Source organism: Uranotaenia lowii, chromosome 3 (genome assembly GCF_029784155.1).
Source record: "Uranotaenia lowii strain MFRU-FL chromosome 3, ASM2978415v1, whole genome shotgun sequence".
In the NCBI taxonomy this organism is placed as follows: Eukaryota; Metazoa; Arthropoda; class Insecta; order Diptera; family Culicidae; genus Uranotaenia; species Uranotaenia lowii.
Window position 1 is genome coordinate 120353796 of NC_073693.1, and position 22817 is coordinate 120376612.

At 39.1% G+C, this 22817-nt stretch overlaps 2 protein-coding genes across 2 annotated transcripts; one reads left to right on the top strand and one right to left on the bottom strand.

Annotated features, from left to right (window-relative positions):
* Positions 1 to 6854: 6854 nt before the first annotated feature.
* LOC129754468 (transmembrane protein 161B) lies at positions 6855 to 17416 on the bottom strand. The gene is made up of 7 exons (XM_055750564.1): positions 17237 to 17416; positions 16189 to 16563; positions 16049 to 16128; positions 15775 to 15990; positions 15594 to 15710; positions 7871 to 8011; positions 6855 to 7806 (listed from the first exon to the last, which is right to left on the bottom strand). The coding sequence occupies exons 1-7, from the start codon at positions 17237 to 17239 to the stop codon at positions 7230 to 7232; spliced, it is 1509 nt and encodes a 502-aa protein (XP_055606539.1). The 5' UTR covers positions 17240 to 17416; the 3' UTR covers positions 6855 to 7229.
* Positions 17417 to 18909: 1493 nt separating this feature from the next.
* On the top strand, positions 18910 to 22144 carry LOC129754527 (uncharacterized). The gene is made up of 2 exons (XM_055750657.1): positions 18910 to 19681; positions 20804 to 22144. The coding sequence occupies exons 1-2, from the start codon at positions 19152 to 19154 to the stop codon at positions 21558 to 21560; spliced, it is 1287 nt and encodes a 428-aa protein (XP_055606632.1). The 5' UTR covers positions 18910 to 19151; the 3' UTR covers positions 21561 to 22144.
* The last annotated feature ends 673 nt before the right edge of the window (positions 22145 to 22817 follow it).

Consider the following 22817-nt stretch of genomic DNA (forward strand, 5'->3'; position numbering starts at 1 on the left):
ACAATCTTCAAAGGACAAAAAAATTTCACAACACAAGCGTTACAACACAATCAAAATGAAATTTAAATAAATTTGCGTTCTAAAATATTTTTATTCTTCGAAATATCTGCCATTCGAATATAAATTTTCGATACATTCGTTTTTGTGACGTCACAAAAAAAATCCAAAATGGCTCTCGACTAGAGATGTACCGAATATTCGGTCGGCCGAATATTCGGCGCCGAATACCGCCAAAAAACCGTTAAGCCGAATATTCGGCTCACCGAATAGTTGAGCTAGATATTCGGCCGAATAGGCCGAATAGGCCGAATATTAATTTTTTGAAATTTTTACAAAAACAAACTTCTCAAATTTTTCAACTGATATTCGATAATTCATTAAATATCCAAAAGTCATGTTGAAAAACCCATCAAAAACTTATGGTTTCAGTTTAACATTTTAGTTGTATCCGTATATTTTTAACTGTAGATAGCTTTATACTTTTTATATTTATACAGGCTTGCCCATAATCCAAATAAAGAATTCGAGAAAAGCTTAAGTTGATTGAGAAGATAACATATTTTTTAAAACTTTCCGGACTTAAACCGAACTTGCTTAATCAAATGAAAAAAAAATATAAAAAAGATATTCCTTTGAAAATTTTTAAATTTTCTGTTACAAAACGATTTTTCAGAGTAAATTTATTCGTTGGATACAGTTTGAACACTGCTGTTGTAATTCGATGACAACTTTAAATTTCAAGTATTTTAATTATTTTTACTATTGTATGTTTGAGAGTGATACCTAGTTTCTGTACAGATTTTCCCTTTTTTACGAATTTTTCAAAAATCGTACTGACCCGGCCGTGTAGATACGTGTCGTAGAAAGTATTGCATGCTTAAGGTTAAAGATCATCGTTCTTTTTGGCAACTATTTTGATGACATCTAGCAAAAATTAGACATTCATCCAATTCGATATAAAAAAGCAATTTCAAAGAGCTCAACACCTGTTTTGACATGTTTTGTCCCAGATTTAACTGGAATCTATTCTCTTTTGCGATAAACGCCCTAGAAGCGACAAGTCATCTGACGTCCTTTCAGCTTATGGTGACATTTTGAAAATCAAAGAGACCTCTACCTAAAAAGATCTGATACATCTGGTTAGATATAATCGACTTAAAAACATGAGGGACATGTGAATGTCAGAAATAGAGGATTTATATTAGAAATAGCAGTAGAAATAAAAGTATTTCAATTGAAAACTCAACAGAATATTCAACCGAATATTCGGCCGAATATTCGGCCGAATATTCGTTTGGCCGAATAGTTGAAAAGGTCAATATTCGGTATTCGGCCGTTCGCCGAATACCACTATTCGGTACATCTCTACTCTCGACACTACCTTATTTAAATATTCCTTGCTCTTTGAGGTTGTTTTTCCCAAAATTGCTTATGGCTAATGAAACATTCAGCTTTATGTCACACACACTACCAGCTGCAAACATGACTAAAGAAATTTTACTGACGAACAGCACCCACGTAGCAGTGCCAATTGTACGCACCGTATTTGGTCGTTGGGAGTTGGGACTTAACACACGATTCAAGGCTCAAATTGTACCCGCAGAAAACTTTTATGGCAAAATGATACCTCAACTTAATGTCATTATGCCTGAATGCCAAAATTTGGGACTCAATTTTCATATAAGTATCCCAAAGTTAACTAAACTGTAGGTTTTATTGAAACCTTAGTGATACCTTGATTGGCCACCGCATCGCTTCAAAATTAGCTTTGAGAGCACAACAATACCAGTTTTATTTGCACGTAAAAAAAGAATGCCAGAAATATTTACCACAGATGAATATTTACACATAACAAAAAACAGAAAGGTTTTTTTTACACTGATATACGTACCGTATAAAAAAACGTGCAAAAAAACCGTGTTGATTCCCGGAAACCGTGTAAAAAAAACCGTGCTAATTCCCGAAAACCCTGTAAAAAAAAGACCATTCAAATTCTGCAGCTGTGAAGTTCTGACACTTAAGACCTGCGACCTGAGACCTGAGACTCAGGGTCAGGGCCCGAGGCAATTTTTCTGGGGGGGGGCCCTTATAATTCCTTTTTTTTCAAATGCTATCCCAGATAATACAAAACCTTTTAAACGTGTAAAAAAACTGGAGATGAGTTCAGTAAACTATCTCCAAATAGCCATGTTGTATGAGTAGAAAATAGTTTCTTGTATCTTCAAATAAATTTGTAAATTAATCACGTGCAAACATCAAGGAAGAATTTAGAAATTTCTTAAAAATGAAAACGCTGATTTAAGCTGTAAAATGCAAAATTTAATTCTCTTTTTTTTTAACCCTTATCACCAACTAAAATTTTCTTATTTAAAAAAAATCACCAGATAGATATTTTAAATGATTTTCATATCATCATTGATCGTTTGGTTTGTGCTTTTTCGAGAAGTATTAACCTAGTGACAATTAGGAAGTATCATGAAGATTTGAAACAAAGAAAACAAAATTTAAAAAAATAAACAAAATAATTCAATCCACATTCTATAGAGACACAAATATAAGAGTATGTGAATTCAAAACTATAAATCCCGTTATGTTCAGAACCAAAATTCAGTGTCTCAAATCTAAATCATGCAAAGTCACAATCAGAGCAAAAGCAGAAATTGCACCAAATGTGAATTTCAATTCTATGTCTTTGAAACACAAAAAAAAATCTTTTCATGAGATGTTTTTGAATGTAATTCTCGTAAGATTTTTTTTTCAAATTGTTATTCCAAATGTGACGAAAGTTTCATTCGATGCCCTCAAAGCCAAATAAATTGAGAATAAGAATTAAATGTTTAAAACGCATAATGAAAAAAATCAGAAAAGGATTTAAAATGAGTTTAGTACCTTAAACAAAGATCCTAAATTTTCAAAATTCAGAAAAATTATGAAACTGAACTTGAGTAACTGAAGAGACATCACAAGACTTGAAAATCCCAATGAATTGAATCTTGAAAAAAAAAATAAGATTAAGATTATAGACATACATATTTATATTCAGAAAATCGATACTAGCAACTCAACTATCAGATCGTTTCTATGATTATTTGAGAATGATCATTTGTAAAATGATATGCTGATTCAGTATATTGATGATAAATTTTGGTTAAATCAGTTGAAAATGTTCCAATACAAATTTCAAGTCTAAGACAGAAATTGGGATGGAAATTCATTAACGAAACACTGTAGGGGAGAATGAGGATACTTGATCCCTGGGGATACTTGATTTGTTAGCTATATCTCGAAACTGGAATGTCTTACAAAGATCAAATGTTCTAGAAAAATGTGCCAAAATGAGCAAAATAACAATGCTTGTAGTTTAAAAATTTTTAACAAAATAATTGTTTGAATTATTGAACTTGTTTGAAAAATTTCACGTAATGTAACTTGAAGATCTTTTTTCATCACTTTAAAATGTTCCTTACAGGAAAAATTATGAAAAAAATATTTGTTCCAATGTATCAATCGTTCGAGCTTAAAATAAACTTCATAATGCCATATTTTCAAAGCAATGGAAAACTCTCAATTTTTTTAGAAAAAGTTTTCTAAAATGTTGATTATGGGTACAATTGATCCCCTAGAGTTGGGTACAATTGATCCCCCTTCCAAACGGCATTTTCTTCTTCTGAATTGATCGTTATGGTTGATGATTACGAAATTACTAATATTTATTCAAAAACTAGTATTTATCAAACAATTGTCTGAAGAAAAGAGCAAAAATAATTAAGTTTCTCTTAATTATAAAAAATAGCGCCTTTAAGTATGCAATGTTATTAGCGTTGAGACAAAGTTATAGAATTTTCTTCTTATGTCTGCTTTAAATTGTGAAATGAGAACAAACATGACCAAAATAGTCAACTAACATTCTATCTTGGGGTTTTGTTTGATTTTTTTACAAGGATTAGGGCTTCCTGAAAAAAAGATCAAGTCTCTTTCAATAGGGGATCAAGTCTCCCCCAACTTTAGAAAACTCGCTTTTTTTTTACTCCCACGAAAATGCTTCTAGTTCATCAACGGGTTCAAGTATCGTTCTAATTTTTGGAGCATAGAAACTTGAAGTTACAAGCTGTCAGAGAATGTCAAAGACGGCGAGTTGCTAAATTTTTGATTTTTGATATGGTGAAAATAAGAAAAGGGGATCAAGTATCCCCACTCTCCCGTACTGTTGATTGGTCCAATTTAAGCAACTACAGTTTTTTTTTCAAAGATTTTACTTTCCAAGATAGGGAGGGAAAACGGTTTAGAATTTATAAACCAATGAAAATTTCAATCATAATGATTGAAAGGTGAGAAGATATTATAATATGCGGTATTAACCCGGTTACTGCCCGGGTAAAATTGTGAAATGTTTATCATAAAGTGAAATCAGCTACTATTTCAGCAGTAAACCATAGCTTGGAAACTTAACGTAACAACAAACATTTTTGTTGTGCAAGACGTTTGAAAGTAATGAAAATGAGGAGGATTTATTTCTTTATTTTACCTGTTCTGTACAAAGTATCGTAACTGATATGATTCGATTAAAAAATGAAAATTTGTGGTGTTTTGCCTCATATTCTTCTTAATTTTTTTTTCGAATTCGGTTTTGTCCAGAAGATTTTAATATTCTCAGCTCGCAAAATGTGGGAGAGCTCCTTCACTGCTTACTCTAGGGGGCCCCTTAACTTTTTTAGGACAAAAACTAATCTAGTTATTATTTCACAGGGGCCCTTTAGTTTTTATATTTCAAGTTTTCATTCCGATATTCTTGTTTTGATTTCTTTTCATGGATTTGTAGTAGAATGATTAAAGTAATGAAAAAAAACTTAGTTTTTCTCGGGGGCCCGGGGCAATTGTCCCTTTTGCCCCCCCCCCCCCCCCCTTTAATCTGGCCTTGGATATGAGACATGAGATATGAGACCTGAGACCTGAGACCTGAGACATGAGACATAAGACATGAGACCTGAGACATGAGACAATAGCCTAGGGTTATTACCGCGAGGAATTAGTTTAGCTCCGATTTCAACTTTCGACCGGTCAAGTGAAAGGGCTTCCCTTGTAGGTGACGAAAAATAGTGTCGCGAGCTCGCTAGTACAAACTACTAGTATTAGTACCAAGAGAAATTAGTATAGCTCCGATTTAAACTTGCGACCCCTCTAGCGAACGGGTTTCACTTGTAGGTGACGAAAAATAGTGTCGCGAGTTTGCTAATACAAGCTAGCGTAGCGTCTTATTTAAGATAGGTATTTTGTACTCGAAGTTCAAAGGTTGACGTTTACGAGTTGAAAATATGACACTATATTCGGAAACATTAGGTGCTATACCATTCTATTACCATTTCCGGTTCAATAATAGTGCACAAATCGTTGATAAAAAGAAGGAAAATCAAAGGTCCCAGGTGACATCCACTCCAGATGAGATTCGAAAAGGTGTCGAGTTCACGTTGTTCAGTCGGACGTAAGAAGCCTGTCTACGAGATAAGATTTGCTTCATTTGCAAAGCCAATCAGGTAGTGCTATCCGAGGAGTTTTTTTCTATGACAAATTTGTGCGGTTCTTCATTAAAATCGTTACCCAAGTCTGCATAAGTTGCATCGATTTTTTGACGAATGTCAAGCCTAGTAATCAACTTTTAAACGTAAGTGATGAGGCTGGTGGTCCTAAATCTACGTTTCATGAACCCATGTTGATTTTCAGAAATACAATAATGCACCGATTGATGAAGTACGTCATAAACGAGGCGCTGCAATATTTTAGGGAAACAGTTTAGAATCGGAATCCCTCGAAAGTTTTTCACTCGATGCATGTCGCCAGATTTGTGGATTGAAGTAATCGATGTTTAACCAAGGTATCAAGCACAACCAAAATTTGGCATCGCTGAGCTCTTGAAACTTCTTCAGAAATGGCGGCTAAACGAGGTATCAACTGTACATAGGAAAAATAAGAAAAAAAAATGTTATTATACCACCGTTCAAATGATACCAATTTTTCAACAAATCGTGATAGCAATAACCTTAATGATGCCTAGTTTTGTTATGACTGAGAAATCAACACTAAATAATGCGCAAACTACGGTGATGATTTGTTGGTACTAAATTGGTAATTTGCTTTCAGTTCAGTTTTAATTCAACATCTTGATAAACCTGATGAAAGTTTGATAATCATTATAGTATCATTTTAATCTATCTTTTCTAATTTTTAGAAGTAGAAACCTTATTCAGCTGTTGTAGTAAAATCAACACTTTATTGTGCTATCATTTAGCTATTGATGCTGTTTGCTTTCGATTTAGACATCAAAGTCTGCTCGAGACATTTGTTCATCTGTGGTTTTTTTTTTCAAACATCTGATTTCGTTATTTTTTCGATTCGAATGATGTTAATGAATAGTACTGATATTGATTTAAATTTGATATTCTATTGTGATCGTTAGCCATTTTAGAATTAAACAGAATAAATTGTTAATTTGAAGCGATAGCACGGATTTTTTTCATCTGCAATAAAATCTAAAGTCCAATAAAATAGCTTATCTTTGTGCCTCCGAACCGAAATCGGGCTTAAAACATTAGGGGTGCAAAAGAGCGATCTAGCTGTGTTATGTAGTATATATCGAAAACGTAAACCGAAGTGCAAACTATATCTTCCTCCGAGCATGTCATTCAGCTGTTGATTGCAGCTGCCGGCAACTTACCTTGGGTTCCAGTGTTGGAGGATACCGTCGACTGCAGAAGGGAAGTCCGAACCCCCATCGATAAGATCCCTGAAAATATTGTGGCACTTTCTAAATGAATCAAACTCAAAGGATGGTGATATCTAAAGGATTTCAAACAAACAAGTCGAGATAAACATTTTCGTACCATCTGTATTGAATAATCTTCCGATGGTGTAAAAACAATTCAAAAACTTTTATATGTAACTATCTGCCACACTTTCTCATGGTTATTTATGTCTAGTTTTACACGCAAATGATCGACTTAGACTACGAAAACTAATCGCGATTCTTTAAAGTTAATGACTTATGAACCTGACAAAATCAAAATGTATTGTGCTGAAGCAGAAAGAGACCAAATGTAGTTCAAAATGATGTTAGGATTTAAATATATTATCTAACGAAAAATGCATTAATCGTGGTAAATGCAATCTTTTTTCTTAGATTCCTAGTATCGAAAGTGGACGTAAAAGTATGAACAAAAACTACCAAAAACAGCTTTTTACGATTTGGTAAAGTACGATTGATACACCATTCCTAGTGAGGTAGCCGCGAACCAGATGAAACAACTCCACCAAGTGGCGAAACCGAATAACCCTCGGTACACATCTTTAGTGAACACGGCTTTCAAGCTTTGCAACGATAGCTGGATAGTCTGAGCGGTGGACAGAATGTTGCCTTCGTCTTCTTCCGCAGTTTCCGTTCCGGAAGTGGCGGCCGCCACTGTTTGTTGAACCGCTTCCTCCTCGACCGAGCATTCATCCAGCGGAAGTGCTTCCTTCAGGTATCCCGTCCAGGTATAGTCTCCCAACGTTTTGTACATCAGGGTGAAAAACAGACACATCAAAATTGGTGCCACGTATTGCAAAGTTACTACACACAAATAGTAGAAAATGGAACTGATTTTTTTTTGCAAATCAACATTGGTAATACGGCCGGCTTCTTTTTTCTGGTCCTCAACCCGTTGATATGCAAGATTAAGGTAAGCTTGCAGATAGATTGGCATCAGCATAAATCGAAGCAGCACAGCAAAAACGACCGCCCCTAGGCGTATGGTTTCGAAGGCCTCCGCTGAAAGGCTGAGATTGAGATAAAATATTAAGCGAATATTCTGTTGAGAATTCTTTCTTTAAAACCACATACATGGGAGCTGACATGCCGGAGAAAACTCGTACCGTCAAATAATCGCGTGTTAAAGGCTTAATCCAGAGTAAAACCAACAAGAAAGGCATAGCAAAGCTAAGGTTCAAGATGAACTTAAGCCATACACGATCCTGGCAGAACCTGGAATTAAAGAAAGATAAACAATAAATGACTTACACAGAGTTGTGCCCCATTAGTCTTTCATCAATCGAAATAAGAACCAAATTCCCTTGATCATTTTATGGGCGACATTTTTCGAAATTAAATGTTGTATTTACCTTATTATTACATGCATCAAGATCTGTTACAGATTCTTCTTCTGCTTTCGAGCTAATGCTTTAGGATTGTTGCTCCAGAACTTCTTTAGATTAATCTTTCGAAATCTCTTCTTAGGAATTGGGAAAATTTAGATAATGTTGAAGCATGAAGATAGCAAGTGCGATGTGTAGCATACCATGATTTTATGATAATGTAAAATTAGTTAGAAATATATAGCTAGTTATTGTTAGACCACCAACCGAGCAGGTTGTACTTTCTTTTCACTCCTGCCCCCCAAGAGGTAATGGGCCCAGGACCTTACGTTGCCTAGTAACTAGTCAACAACGGAAGAAAATTTTTCCTCGAGCTAGTTGAAATGGAGAAAATTGAAGTTCCGAAGCTGAATAAATCGAATTACAGCAGATGGAAGTTCAGCACCGAGCTGCTGCTAATCCGGGAGGACCTCTGGAAGTATGTCACCGGGACGATACCAAAAGCACGGGCTGCGACGGAACGTGTCCCGGGAAACGAAGCCGAAATCGAAGCCTGGAAGTACGAGGACCAACGAGCACGAGCGACGATCGGTCTGATGATGGAGAGCAACCAGCATGGCTTCATCAAGCAGACGACCACGGCTCGTAAAGCATGGGACAAGCTGAAGGACCACTTTGAGAAGCCAACGCTGACATTCAGGGTCTCGTATTTGCGGAATTTGATCTCCAAGCGATTTTGTGAAGGCGACGACATGGAGAAGCACGTGAACGAGATGGAAGAAGTTTTCGACCACCTATCCGTGGCCGGGTTGAAGCTCGACGAGAAACTGCAGATTGCGCTGGTGATGGTGAAATCGTTCAACGCCCTGACGACCGCGCTGGAGAGCCGGGCGGACAACGAACTTACGTTAGAGCTCGTGAAAACCAAGCTGATCGACGAGGTGACGAAGCAGGGAAGCTACGATCCGGAATCCGTTCTGAAGGCTGGATCTGGTAAGAAGGTAATTGTCTGCCATTATTGTCAGACGCCGGGCCATAAGCAGAGGGATTGCCGGAAGCAAGCAAGCGACCAGGAAAAGGACCCCAGAAGCGACCAGCAAAACCGGAAAAATCCACCCAGAGCGAAGGCCGTGCGTGAAGCGACGAATAGAAATTGTGCTTTCACGACGAAGCGGACTGGACACACCGGAAGCTGGGTCGTCGACTGCGGGGCGACATCCCACATGTGCGCCGAACGAGATTTTTTTCTGGACCTGGATGAAACCATCAACGAAAACGTCACGCTGGCCGACGGGACGATGACAGCTGCGAAGCTGGCGAAGGGACGTGCAAAGTGGGTTGCTGCGATCTGGAAGGCAAAAATCGCACAATCACGCTTTCGGATACTTTGTTCGTACCGAATCTGGAGACCAACCTGATCTCGGTACGCAAGCTGGTTGTTAAGGGCGGTGAGGTGATTTTCGACACCAAGAACTGCAGGATCATGAAAGGGACGCAAGTTGCAGCTGTGGCGGTTGTGGCCGGTGGGTTGTATTGCATCAAGAACGCCCACAACGCCATGAAGGTAGAAGAGAAAACGCACACGCAGGATTTCCAGCACGCGTGGCACAGAAAGATCGAGACAACGACGCCGTTCAGGAGCTGTTCAAAAAGCAGCTAGCGACCGGCATCAAAATCACCGATTGTGGCATACGGTCCGTGTGCGAGTGCTGCTAAGAGGGTAAACTTACACGACTTCCGTTCCTGAGGCGATCGAAAATGCCGCTGGACCTGATCCACGTGGACGTATGTGGACCCATGAAAAATGTTACGCCAGGAAGATGTCGGTACTATCTGACAGTCACCGACGACTTTTCCCGATACACAACCGTGTATTTTTTTGCGGAAGAAATCCTATGCTGAGGAAAAGCTGAGGGATTTCATTTTGGAGGCAAAGACGACATTTCGCAGGCCGCCAAAAGTCGTGCGCTCCGACAACGGCGGCGAGTTCAAGAACAGGTCGTTGGAAAGGTTATTCAAGCAAGAAGGAATCGAACAGTAGTTTTCAACGCCACACACCCACAGCAGAACGGAACAGCATCGGAACAGCAAAATCGTTCCCTTAACGAAATGGCGCGGTGCATGCTGCTGGACGCAGGGCTACCGACGAAGTACTGGGCGGAGGCTGTGAACACGGCCAACTAACTACAAAATCGACTACCGACTAGGTCGATGGATGTCACTCCCTATGAAGCGTGGTGGGGAGAAAAGCCAGACCTGAGCCACGTACTCAGGGACGTAGTTCTACCTCCCCGTGGTGCAGAGTGGAAACGTGTCTACAGACTTGTCACCTGTAGATGTACGGCCAAGAGAACTACACGTCACACTTGGTACAGTCAGCTAACGACGGGCTGCGTGCCGAGTGTGGCAAAAACGTGCTGCGACTGGGCACCCTGGTACCAGTGCTCAGTTGCAAGAGGGAGGGGTCGTAACGTGTATCGGGTAGTCGCGACCCCGATATGCGGGACGACCAAATGTTTGGCGAGTTTCGATCGATCTGCCTTTTGGGGAGGTTCCTGGCCCCGATTCGCGGATACGATTGACTAACGACAGACAGAGGGGCCTTGTGCCGTAACATGATGGGCCTCAGGTTGAGTCTCGAAGAGTCGAGATGGAGAAAAAGGATGTGTGGTTATATCCAGACCCGAGGAGAGGCGAGTTGTTCTCGTCTCGAATTGGGTCAAGAGACGTAACGATCGAGGGCTCTCGAGACACGAGGAGAGGTGGGTAAAGACGCCTCAATTCGTGTCAAGAGGAGGAATGTGAGGGGGTCTCGAGTCACGAGGAGAGACGGGTCTTGACGGCTCAAATTGTGACAAGAGACCGAATGTGTGGGACTCGAGTTACGAGTAGCGGCGAACGGACTGCCAACCCGTAAGTCGTGAATCGTGACAAAGAGTGGATGATGATTGCTGGTGTAGTACGTATAAAACGAGTATTTGCCGTGGAGCGCATTGCGCGAGTATGGTCTCCCATCCTTGGGTACAGCCTTCGGTGCAGGTCCGGATGGAAATTATGGCCAGAGACCCCAGGTGGATTTTATGGCGTAGGGGTACATAGTATCATGAGTCGTCCAATTGCACCCATGGACCCAGAGTAGCAAACTGGGAGGACGCGGTGGCTCGCCGTGCCTTGGAATCCAATCCGTAAAAAGCATTTACCACCTGGGTGATCAACTAAAAAAAAAAAAGACCTGAGCCACGTACAGGTTTTTGGTGCGGATGCGTACATGTGGATACCGAAGCAGAATCGAACGAAGTGTGATGCAGCAGCGCAGAAGATGGCTTTCGTTGGTTATTTGACCCAACAGAAAGCGTACAGATTCTTGGAGCTCCGGGCACGTCATCAACAGCAGAGATGCTCGTTTTATGCCGACTAGCAGTATCCAAGAAGAAGAAGAATAAGGCAATGGAAGTTTCGTTGAATATCGCTTCTCTTCGGCCGACAATTTTCAAACTAATCCATTTCCTATCGTTACAGGGGACGTTCTCGGTGAGCCAGCAGACGACGAGGAAGGATTCGAGTCGGATTCCGAAGACAGCAAAGATCAAGATACGTTCACCGAATCGGACGACGACACCACACTCACCGAAGATTACGATGCCGATGAACGTCCCCTCAACGCACCGAGTGGACCGCCATCAACGAGCACGCCGATACGTGTGTCAAGCCGATCGAACAAAAGGGTGCCGCCACCCCGATTTCCCGAAGCCAGCAGCCTGTTAAGCCAGCAAACGTTCGATCCGAGGACTCTAGCAGAAGCACTAGCGAGTCCCGAACGGGATCACTGGAAAAATGCTATGGATGAAGAGTAAGCTGCCCTCCAAGAAAACTCCACCTGGGACATCGTTAGCCTCCGCCCAAGCCGGAAGCCGGTCGGCTGCCGGTGGATTTTCAAGAAGAAGCTGGACGAGCGCGGAAATGTTGCAAGATACAAGGCCCGGCAAGTTGCCCAGGGATGCAGCCAGAAATTCCGCACTGACTACGACGAGGTTTACGCCCCGGTTGCGAAGCACACCACGTTTCGTGCACTCCTGTCGGTAGCAGCACGTCGAAAGATGCAAGTCAAGCACGTCCATATCAAGACGGCATTTTTGTACGGAGAGATCTCAGAGACCATCTACATGCGTCAACCGCCTGGGTACGAATCCGGGAATCCCACGGAAGTGTGCCATTTGAGGAGGAGTTTATATGGCTTGAACAAGCAGGAAGGGTCTGGAACCAGACCATCACCGACGTTCCAAAACAGCTGGGATATGAAGCTACGGAAGCGGACAGCTGCCTTTTCGTGGAGAAAGACGATAGGTTATCATTGATTCTACTCTACGTAGATGACATGCTGATCGTAACCAACGACAGCAAGGAGTACGAGCGAGTACGGAAGCGCTTGGAGAGGAAATTCAAGATTTCATGTCTGGGCGATGTCAGCAATTATCTTGGCATCCGTGTTGAGCGGCAGGAAGACAGAAGTTTCCTGTTGAGACAACAATGTTACATCGAGAGGATATTAACGAAGTTCGGGATGGAGCAAGCCAAATCATCGCCGTGTCCGATGGACCCCGGCTACGTCACGGCAGAGCAAAAGGGGGAGAAAGTAATGGCCACCATCGAGAAATACCGAGTCTCGTGGGAAGTTAACTCTACGTCGCCGTATGCACACGGCCCGATCTAGCAATCACGGCGTCCATCCTCGGGCGTAAGGTCAGCAAACCAACGGAACGTGACTGGGCAGAAGCAAAACGAGCCTTGCGGTATTTGAAGGGTACTGCTGAACTGAAGCTGCGACTGGGAGGAAAAGGTCATCTCGAAGGTTACGCTGACGCTGACTGCACGGAGAAAAAAACGACAGTTGTTCCAATTATTTCAGCTTGTTATACCAATAATCGAAATGCAGTTGATTTATTCGCATTCAACTACTTTTATAATAGATTCAACTACAAACTTCTAATTGACCTTACGCAATCAACTATCAATATAATGCATCAACTGTATGATTTATTTAAGGCATTCAACTATAAATACAATAGATTCAACTACAAACTGCTGATTGACCTTATGCAATCAACTATGAATATTCAATTGTAATGGTATATTTGATTCAATTATAATGGTATAATTGATTCAACTGTAGATATGATAGACTCAACTACAATTGTATCATTGATTTTAGGCATTGAACTATAAATATAATAGATTCAACTGTAGTGGTATAATTGATTCAACTGTAAGTATGATAGATTCAACTGTAGTGGTATAATTGATTCAATTGTAAATATGATAGATTAAACTACAAATGTATGATTGATTCTTGGTATTGAACTATAAATATAGTAAATAAAACTATATTGTTATTATAGATTCTGTGTTACTTGAATACTATAGTGTTCATCAGCAAAAACAAAAAAAAATAGTAAGTGTGGAACCCAATACGTGTTCCCTGTAGCGATCGTATCGCTGTTTTTAGGGTTCAGCAGATAATTCCTGACATCGGTGGCAAAACGCAAGCGCTTTCCGGTAATGGGGAAACATTTTCCTCTACCAGTTCGTGACCGCGGTCGTGTAGAAGGCCGACAGCTCCTGGAATTGGGAAAAGTACACCTATTCTGGCTGCCTGGGAAATCGACGTGGGTCTCGACGTTCTTTTACACGATCCTGGCCGGATCCCACAAGAAACTTGCATTATGGTAAGTCAGCTTATGATAGATTTATGTCATGATATTGAGTAAATTTTCCCCCCACAAGGTCAATTTTCGCCGGATGCAGAAGCACGCACGTCTTCCGGGACCGATTAGTTAAGACGCACAATTTCCTGGGCAACCATGCATCAAGATCCAAAAAGAAAAACAGCGGAGGAACCAGGACGTGGATATCGGGATTTCCTGTCAGGTTTTCTAGCATCATGGCGGCTAAAACGAACTAAATTCAAAATGCTGAAATAATAAATTAAAAGAAAATAAAACGTAGCCATAAAATTATTCCGAAAAAAAGCTTCAGATATGATAACTTCCAATATAAACAGAAATTAAATGTACAATATTTATAGTTGACCTCAGTGAATCAATCATATTTATAATTAAATCAATAATATTATTATAATTGAATCTCACATATGTATAATTAAACCAATTATATTATTATAGTTGAATCTATCATATATATCATATTTCCCCTTCTCAGAGCAATTTTTGCTTGGCAATCTATTATTGGGCGAAGGATGGGACTTACAATCAAGAGTCAAGTCCCTATGATTGAGTACTCTAATTTCGGGGTCGTACCCCTTGGTGAAAACCATTTTAACATTTTATGAAATGGAGCTTTGGCTCCATAATTTCTATAACTGGTTCGGTTGTGAACTGAACCGGTAAATGCTATAAATAAAATAGACTGGTTTATAGAAGAAGCTTTGCCCTTCCGTTTTCCGTCATGATGACAGAAAATCTGAGTCGAAGGCGGCCTATGTTTGTTTATTGTTTTGTTGTTATATTAGTGATTTAAAGCCTCTTGGGATTATTCAAGGCCATGTTATTCATCCCATTAAGCTGTCTATGACGTCATGTATAATTTGTCGTCATATTCACGTCATCTTGCGTAGTGATTGATGGATGTTGCTGGCAAGCCAAATGGACACGTGTTTTGGAGTATCATTATTTACTATGTTTTTTTCACATTACACTGGATTCTTTTTTTAAACGATCTTATCTTACACGGTTTTATTTTAAACGATTTTTTTTAAACGATTTTCTCGAAATAAGACGATTTCCGAACATGTCAAAAACAAGTTCTATAAACTCCCGCTTTTTTTTTCAAACCACTTTTGGGAGGTAAATTGATTCGGACGTTGCTTTCCGACAGAAGTATTGGTCGGAATGGCCACTTAGAGATTTTGGGGAAGTTCCGGAACAACCGTGGCTTGAAAATCAAAACAAATCAATTCAAAACAAACCTTTGAGCGTCTCGATTTCACTCAAATCACTTCAGAATGGCCTACCTGATTGGAACTGGACGATTTATAGTCCAAGATGGCCACTTTACTCGAAATGAGCGAAAAATTTTGCCCGTTTGTTTTGAACTTTTTTTACACGATTTCTTTTTTTGCACTTACACAACAATCGTTTAAAAAAAGAATCCAGTGTATTTTGTTTTTTTCTTTCTTAGGTAGATTGAAGAGGAGAAAAATCCATTTTTTTTAAATAAAAGTCATTTGAGTTGTGCTGCCCAGTTACGCAAAAGCGTCCAGAACAAAGTGTACAAAAAATCCAAAAAATCATTATGTTATACAAAAAACACAGACATCGTCAGAACTCGTTGAGCTGAATCGATAGGTACCTATGAGGTATATCTAAGACCCATAATTAATGATCTCCCAAATCGACCGACCGACTGTACCTTTCTCTAAGAAAGGCAAAAAGTTTAAAAATAAGCATAGAACTTACTTGAGCGAATCCCAATGCATTCGAGCCATACGCAATCCCGGAAAAGTGAACAAAGCTCCGAGTATTCCACAACTGACAGCAATGAAAAACTTGACCACAATATTCGATGCTGGTCCACTGGGGAAATGGAAAATAAACAGCGTTAAATTCTATCAGACCCATAATTAATTTAAAAACTTACGAAGAATTCAGCCCTTGAGCCTCCAGGAAGTTGGACGCACTCTCATTGAAACTGGTGTAGGCGCGATCCAATCCCACCTCCAGGGTGGTTTCCGGCACAATCAGAATCATCATGGCGATCAGCAGATAAACCAGCCCGGTCACAATGCAAGTGGACCGTTCACCGATCGATTCCTCGCTTTGGAAGTACTGAATTGTCAGAGAGGCGAGAAGTTTGCTGGAATTTTTAAACGTTTTTACTCAGTGTTTTTTTTTAATAAGAATTGGCAACTCACAAAGCAAAGAACACAACTAGCAGACACCATACCATACTTAAATTGAACTCCTCCTTTAAGGGGAAAAAGAAATGGTACGCCTAAAATTATAAAAAAAAAACATTTTAAACTACGATTTTTTAATATTATTAATCATGTACCTCAGAAAGCGAATACACAATGGCGGCGTACAAACTGAAATCAACCAGCCACTGATACTCGGTGTAATATCGAAGGTGCACAATATCGAACGGCGAGATGTTCGTCGTTTCCAGTTCAATATCCAGGCTACGCGGTACATGGAAGGTCGTGGTTGTTTTCTCCTGCTCAACGTGCCCATTTCTTTTGTCCTTTTTGGATTTGTTCTTTTCCCGCGGTACTCCCGAAAGCTTACGAAGCTCATCGTCCGTGGGATGCAGATACCGGGTCAATCCGGTGGAGCAGAGAATCCATCGAGCGAGCGAAAAATGTGGACTCAGCTTCTGGATCACGCTGACCATGATCAGGGTGATGACCAGCTGTGCTCCCAGGAGGGCCTAAAATTAACGAACAAAAATTAGAAATGGTTTACAATAAATACAAACTTCAGATATGATTCAAAGGTTAAAACAAGCAATTGGATTTGTCAGTTTCAATCCAATTTTGAATAAGTACCTGTTTACGTTATTTTTGAATTAAATTCAAATTGTCTCAATTATCTCAACTTTCAAATTGATTGATGAATATTTGAAGTCTAATCTTGGCCATGTAAAATTTTCTGAACATTAAGTATAATATTCGATTTTTGTGCATAATTTGAATGTTGGAACAACCCTAGTTTTTCGATAAAATAAATCGAATAAACGTTATAGTGTTAGCCGTGTCAAAAAAAATATATTGATTCAGTAATACAATCGTTATCTTAATGCCCAATTAGTATAGATAACGAAATTTTAGTTTATATAGATTAAAATTATCTATAGTGAAACAAAAGTCCATGCGAAGTCCATCTTACAATTCAATGCGTGTCGTTATTATTTTCAATCAACGATACGGCATGCATCGTCGTCGCGCAAACTTTGCCAAGGAACACGCGTGTCTCAAATCTCGCCGAAGAAGCTCTCATTATGGCACTAAAATTAGACTTAATTCTAAAAATAGGTCACTTGCATTCTGAAAGGTCGATCTAAGTCATTTGCCGGAGCCGAAGTGAAAAAAAATCTAGCTTACCATTTCTGTTTAAGGTGTCAATTTGAACGCCCACACGTAACCAACAACAAAATACGACAGACACTTGCTTCAATCAACGATTTCTTGCGGGAGTTACGTAATTTTCATTTAAAACTAGTCACTATTTTACTAAATTAGTTTTCATCATCAGCCACTTAGCACTTGTGCGGAACCTCTACAGAATTTTCATCCAAAAAAATCAAAACATTCGCCAGCTGATCTGTCAGAATTTGTTCCCCCGGAAATGTCATTTTGCAGAATCCATCTTCAAATGTTCATTTAAAATGTTGCCAGAACAGCACTTTTTGTAAAAGATGTTCTGCATAACCCAAAATCAATTTTCAAAAAGCATTAAAATTAATTTCGAATTCAAATTCTCATTTACAGAGGAAAAGAAATTTGGAATTACAGAAATCAAACAATTCAGTTTTCCGTCTTCGAATAGTCAATTAAGCCATTCCGGTGGACTAACTTCGATTTCAGTATGAATTTAGGTATTGAATTCTCTTCTCAGACTCAGGAAATTTATATGTCTTGATTGAAGTCACTCAGACTCTAGATGCCAAAGCAAGTCTCTGAATTGAAACACTAAAAGCCAGGATGGGAAGCATTAAATCCTGTCTTGTGAAATCAAGCTTCAATTTCACATTTTCTCAACAAAAAACAGTCTCAGATGCAAATTCAGAGAGTTCTCAAAACTTATATTAAATCCTGATAAACAATTGAAAACTTTTGGAGGTTCTGGGATAAACTTTCAAGTTCCAAATGTAGAGAACGATAAAAATCTAATGGTCTGAACTTGAAACAAAGATTTATATTTTTTATATTGTTTATTCAATTCAATAATGAGAAACAATAATGATTTTGAACTTAAATTTTAGACTCAGATTGCAATTTGGAATGTCGAAATCAAGTTTCTGAAACAGATGTCACGATTCAAAATTTATGTTATTCTTCTACAACAATAAAATAGCCTTAGTTAATGGTCAAGAGTTTAGTTATAACTTACTTTTGTGTAGTATTTTCTAAGGGTGTACGTTTTTGTAGTAAAATGAATTAGGGTAGATGGATTCTAAAACTAAGTTTAAGCACCGCTGTATTCATCTTAAATAAACACGTTCGCAGAATGCGCGTTCATTTTAACACGTTCACGGCATCCAAAAGTAGTATTCACTTGAGGGTTTTAAAAACTTTTCTTATTGCTTTATTAAACAATTCAAAGCACAGAGAACAGACGTACAAGCTAGCCCACGAAACTTGTGTAAAAATCCCAACGCCCTTTTTGAACTATTTTTTGTTTTTTGGCTACGATTACGCCTTTTCGAAAACTGGGCACTGTAAAGTTGATTTGTAACTCTTGAACAGCTCAATAGATGGCACTGTTTGCAGTCAGTTTCTAGCGTATTTTTTTGGTGATAGCATTTGAAATTTTACACACTTTTTTGACGGTTTTTTGTTCGAGCTTGTACGTCTGTTTTCTGTGTTCAAAGGGATGTTAGGTTTTAAACATCTATTTAAAAATTGGAGTAACTTTCTAAGCTTTGAAATGTGAATTTTCATCAATTATTATGAAGAACGTCTTATCCTCCATAAAAATTCCAAACAGTACAATACTTATCCCTCCATTTACTTTGATAAAAATAGCAACAAAATGACAAATCAAAACAAATTAAAACTTGCTGCATCTTCACCTTTCTTCCGATAAGTCGAACCACTCTTCGGCGGCCCTCCCTGAAACCCAAACGCCGATCCGCGCTGAACTGCATTGCGCTTGTCCCTCATCCCATCATCATCATCTTAATATATATTTCCTTAATTGTGCGTGTGCAAAAATAAACTAATTCGGCTCTTTGAAAGCAGCGGTGTGTGGTCTGGATCATTACCTAACAACTAGTGCTGGCGCCTTGGACCCGAAATGCGAAAGTACCAACAACTGGCCCTGGTCCTTATTTCCATCAGCTGCGTTGCTATTCTGCTAGTCTACAAGAGTGAAAATAATCGACTGAAGTATGTGCTAGAGGTGGTAAACATCTTCGGCCGTAGCGATGCAGCTTCGTTGATTCGGATCGAAAACAGCACCAGGTACCGCGGAGTGGCGGCCTACGATTTCGACAGCCCGTTGCCCACTTGGCAACGAATTGGAAGCGATGTTTACGTTTATTCGGCTTTCTGGCAGAAGAACGACTTGGAATCCGGTGGCACGGTTGTCAGTCTGGCCGTTGGACTGGAACAGGCGATTGTTAATTTCAAATGTCAGGTGCAGCACGGCGGCAAGGATGTTGCTACCGGAAAGTTCCTGTTCTCCAAGATGGAACATTCGACGGGATCAATTGCGGCACCCAATGGGGAAGTTTTTGTCATCTACAAATTTTTCTGCAAGATAAAGCGGGATTTTGGGCAGCCGACCGAGGTTATCTTTACGGATTTGGCTCATTCCATTAAAAGGTGAGTCATGAGGCTTTTATGATTGTATGAAGAGGTACTTAATGGCTTAGTACATGAAGTGGTATTTTATATTTCATGATGCCAATTTGAAATTATTTAGAAAAAAATGGGATCAGATAATGAACATTTACCTAAACGTTCATTCTGGAAAAAAATAGATTATGGGCAGCGTTACCACATATACAGATTTTTCTGTAAGTATACAGATTTTTTGGAAATTTTGTAACACAGAATCTGTATATACAGATTACAGATAATTGGAAATTTATACAGATTTCATACAGATTTTCCAAGATATTTTGATTATACTTCGAGTCAATCAATAATCATCTTCTTTGTTGATTCAATTATTATTATTATAATTTATTAGAGACCTTTTAACCACCCGGGTCATTCGGGTCTGTCTTGTTGATTCAATGATCCATCAATTATCACGCTTGCAAATAAGAAAAAAAAATTCTGGATTGAAGTTCGGAACCGTTACAATGCAAAACAACATGAAAAAGGGTTGAAGAAAGTTTTAAAAACTGTGTTTAAGAATGATATACCAAAATTGGTCAATGCATAATAGGAAATGTAACTTTTAATGTTAAAGACTATTGACACAATGTTCAAATCCCAACTGATTGTTAAAGCACACAGATCATTATATTTAACGGAATATATCGAACTAAAACTTTGCGTGACCTTATTTTTCACATATAGCGGACATGTATTTCGTCCGTTACAATTAATAAGACAAAGTTAAACCAAACGGTTCGCGTATACAAAATATCAGGTTTAACACTGGCTTGACATGTCGCACAAATAGTAGCCTGCAGTAATGAGCTGCGTAGTCCAAATGAGTGCGCTACGCATTAAAAAAAGGTCTCTGTAGTTCAGCGTAAGTATCCGAAATGAAAATTTTTGATACAGATTTCAATACAGATTTTTGAGATTTTATACAGATTAAAAAGATTTTTTGGCTCGAAAATACAGATTTAAATGTGGCAACGCTGATTATGGGATGAAATTTAAAAAAAAATAAAAGTTACGTATATTTAATAACAAACTTCTTGTAATAAAGCTTCTAAGTACATGAGTAAATGCGTTGCTAACGGTATTTTATTAATACATCAACAGAATTATTCCACTGCGAGTGATCGAGACCAAATCTGTGCCCCAAAAGATGACCATGACGGCCTGCGTCGATATGAACGACTATCTGGAGCTGGAAAATGAATTTCGCAAACCATCGTCGATGCTCCAGTACTTTTTGCACCATCAGATCGTTGGCGTCGAGGATTTCATCGTGTACAACAGTAATGCATTGGATTCGCCAACGCGTGCCGTCCTCTACAATCACGGTATCAAAATAAATCTCCTCCCGTACAATTTTCCCTTCGATTTGACCAACAAACGTCAGATTCGGCAACTGATTGAGTTGGACTGTCTGATGCGAAATTACAACGCTGCCAAATATACCTTTGTGGGGTCTATCAACGAGTATTTGTATCCGAGCAGCCGGCTAAGAAGCAACAATCAGTTCCTCAAGGACGCTGGCAAAGCTTCGCCAGACATCACCCAGTTCACCATCTCCAGTCGCACAGTCTGCATAGATCGAAGGAAGAAAATCTTCTCCGATAATGTCCTCTACGATGTAGAAGCTCGTAGCGATCAGCCATTTTACGTGTTCCGGCCTCAAGATTACAATCGAACCGGATTGCAGGAGGTAGGAAAGTCACTGGACATCGATAGGAATGTCATGTTCATGCATCGGTACGTAGAGAAGTGCAGCGAACATGCGGACCGATACGAGTGGACCTCCATCGTGGAGCCAAACTTTTTGCAATATGTCACCGAGGTCGGTAAAGAACTGAACAAGCTTATCTATCGATAGATCAATACTTTGACAAAAAACAACAACCTTTTATATCATAAAGAATCCATTTGTTTGATAATATCCACACACTAGGGTGTGGATTAGAATATAGCTCACTCGTTTTTGTTTCAAACTCATTTTTCGTTAGTCGATAGGATAAGGATCTCACAAAAACTGAATGCGTAGTGACAGGCCGAAAGCACAAATTTGAGCTACGCAGCACGCACATGCAGAAATAAAAATTGACTTGACAAAGGCTGAAACAGTGACACACGATTGGCCTACAATTCAACACGCAAACGAAATGCTAGATTGAAGAAAATCAAAAAACACTTAATGCCATACACAAAATAGCAGTAAAAATCTGCAGTTTATCAAAGAATTTCAATAACGTAGCGGATAAATCAATTATTTTAAAACTCGGTAGTCGTTCGACAAATTTTGATATAAACTAAAGCGTAACAGTATAAACAAACTAAAATAACCGATACAATTCAACTCAAACAGTTTTTTGCATTGTACAGTTAATTACAATACTTCTCAATTCTCACTTTATGAAGGAATAAATACATTTTTCCCAATTCAAAGTTCAATGTTTCTTCTTACATTCGATGACAGTTGTTTTTTCACACGGGAATTCGTTCCATGTAAAAAAAAACCGCACAAGCAGTCTAAAAACCACGCTAATTGCGAAAACCCTTCATAAAACCTGTGTTGATTGCAGAAAACTTAAAATACATGTTAATTCCGAACCTTTGAAACTTGAGACAATTAAACATGAAACCAGCACCTAGAGACTTGAGACCTTGCAAATAAGACCTGATATTCTAAGATCTAGGACCTGAGATTCTAAGATCTAGGACCTGAGACCAGGGACATGAACTTATACATTAGGCGTGGAAAATGAGAAAAAAGTCGTGAGAATTAAGAAGTGATAATACGTGAGACCTATCAAGTTTGAAGGGAGACGTGAAAAATGAGAAGTGAGACGGAAGACGTGAGAAGTGAAAAATGAGACGCGAGACATGAGGAGTGGGAGTTAGACTCATGACTGAGTTAGACTGAGAATAAAAGAGTGAGCTAAAGAAGTGAGAAATAAGACGTTAGAAGTAAGAAGTCTTATGTGAGACGTAGTTCGTTAGTAGTAAGATGTGAAAAATCAAAAGTGAGAATGAAGATGTGAGAATTGCAAAATGAGACGAATGAAAAGTTAGACGTGAGAAATGAGACCAAGCACTTTGTTCGATTTCATGTTTTTGATTGCCTCTGCTATCA

Bases quoted from the DNA above. Each gene is read 5' to 3' on its own strand.
- LOC129754468 (XM_055750564.1), bottom strand. The intron at 15,711-15,774 runs GTAAGTTTTTAA...CCATTTCCCCAG, and splicing joins GCTCAAGGGCTGAATTCTTC to TGGACCAGCATCGAATATTG. The intron at 8,012-15,593 runs GTAAGTTCTATG...CTTTAATTCCAG, and splicing joins ATGCATTGGGATTCGCTCAA to GTTCTGCCAGGATCGTGTAT.
- LOC129754527 (XM_055750657.1), top strand. From the start codon at position 19,152: ATGCGAAAGTACCAACAACTGGCCCTGGTCCTTATTTCCATCAGCTGC. The intron at 19,682-20,803 runs GTGAGTCATGAG...ATACATCAACAG, and splicing joins TTGGCTCATTCCATTAAAAG to AATTATTCCACTGCGAGTGA.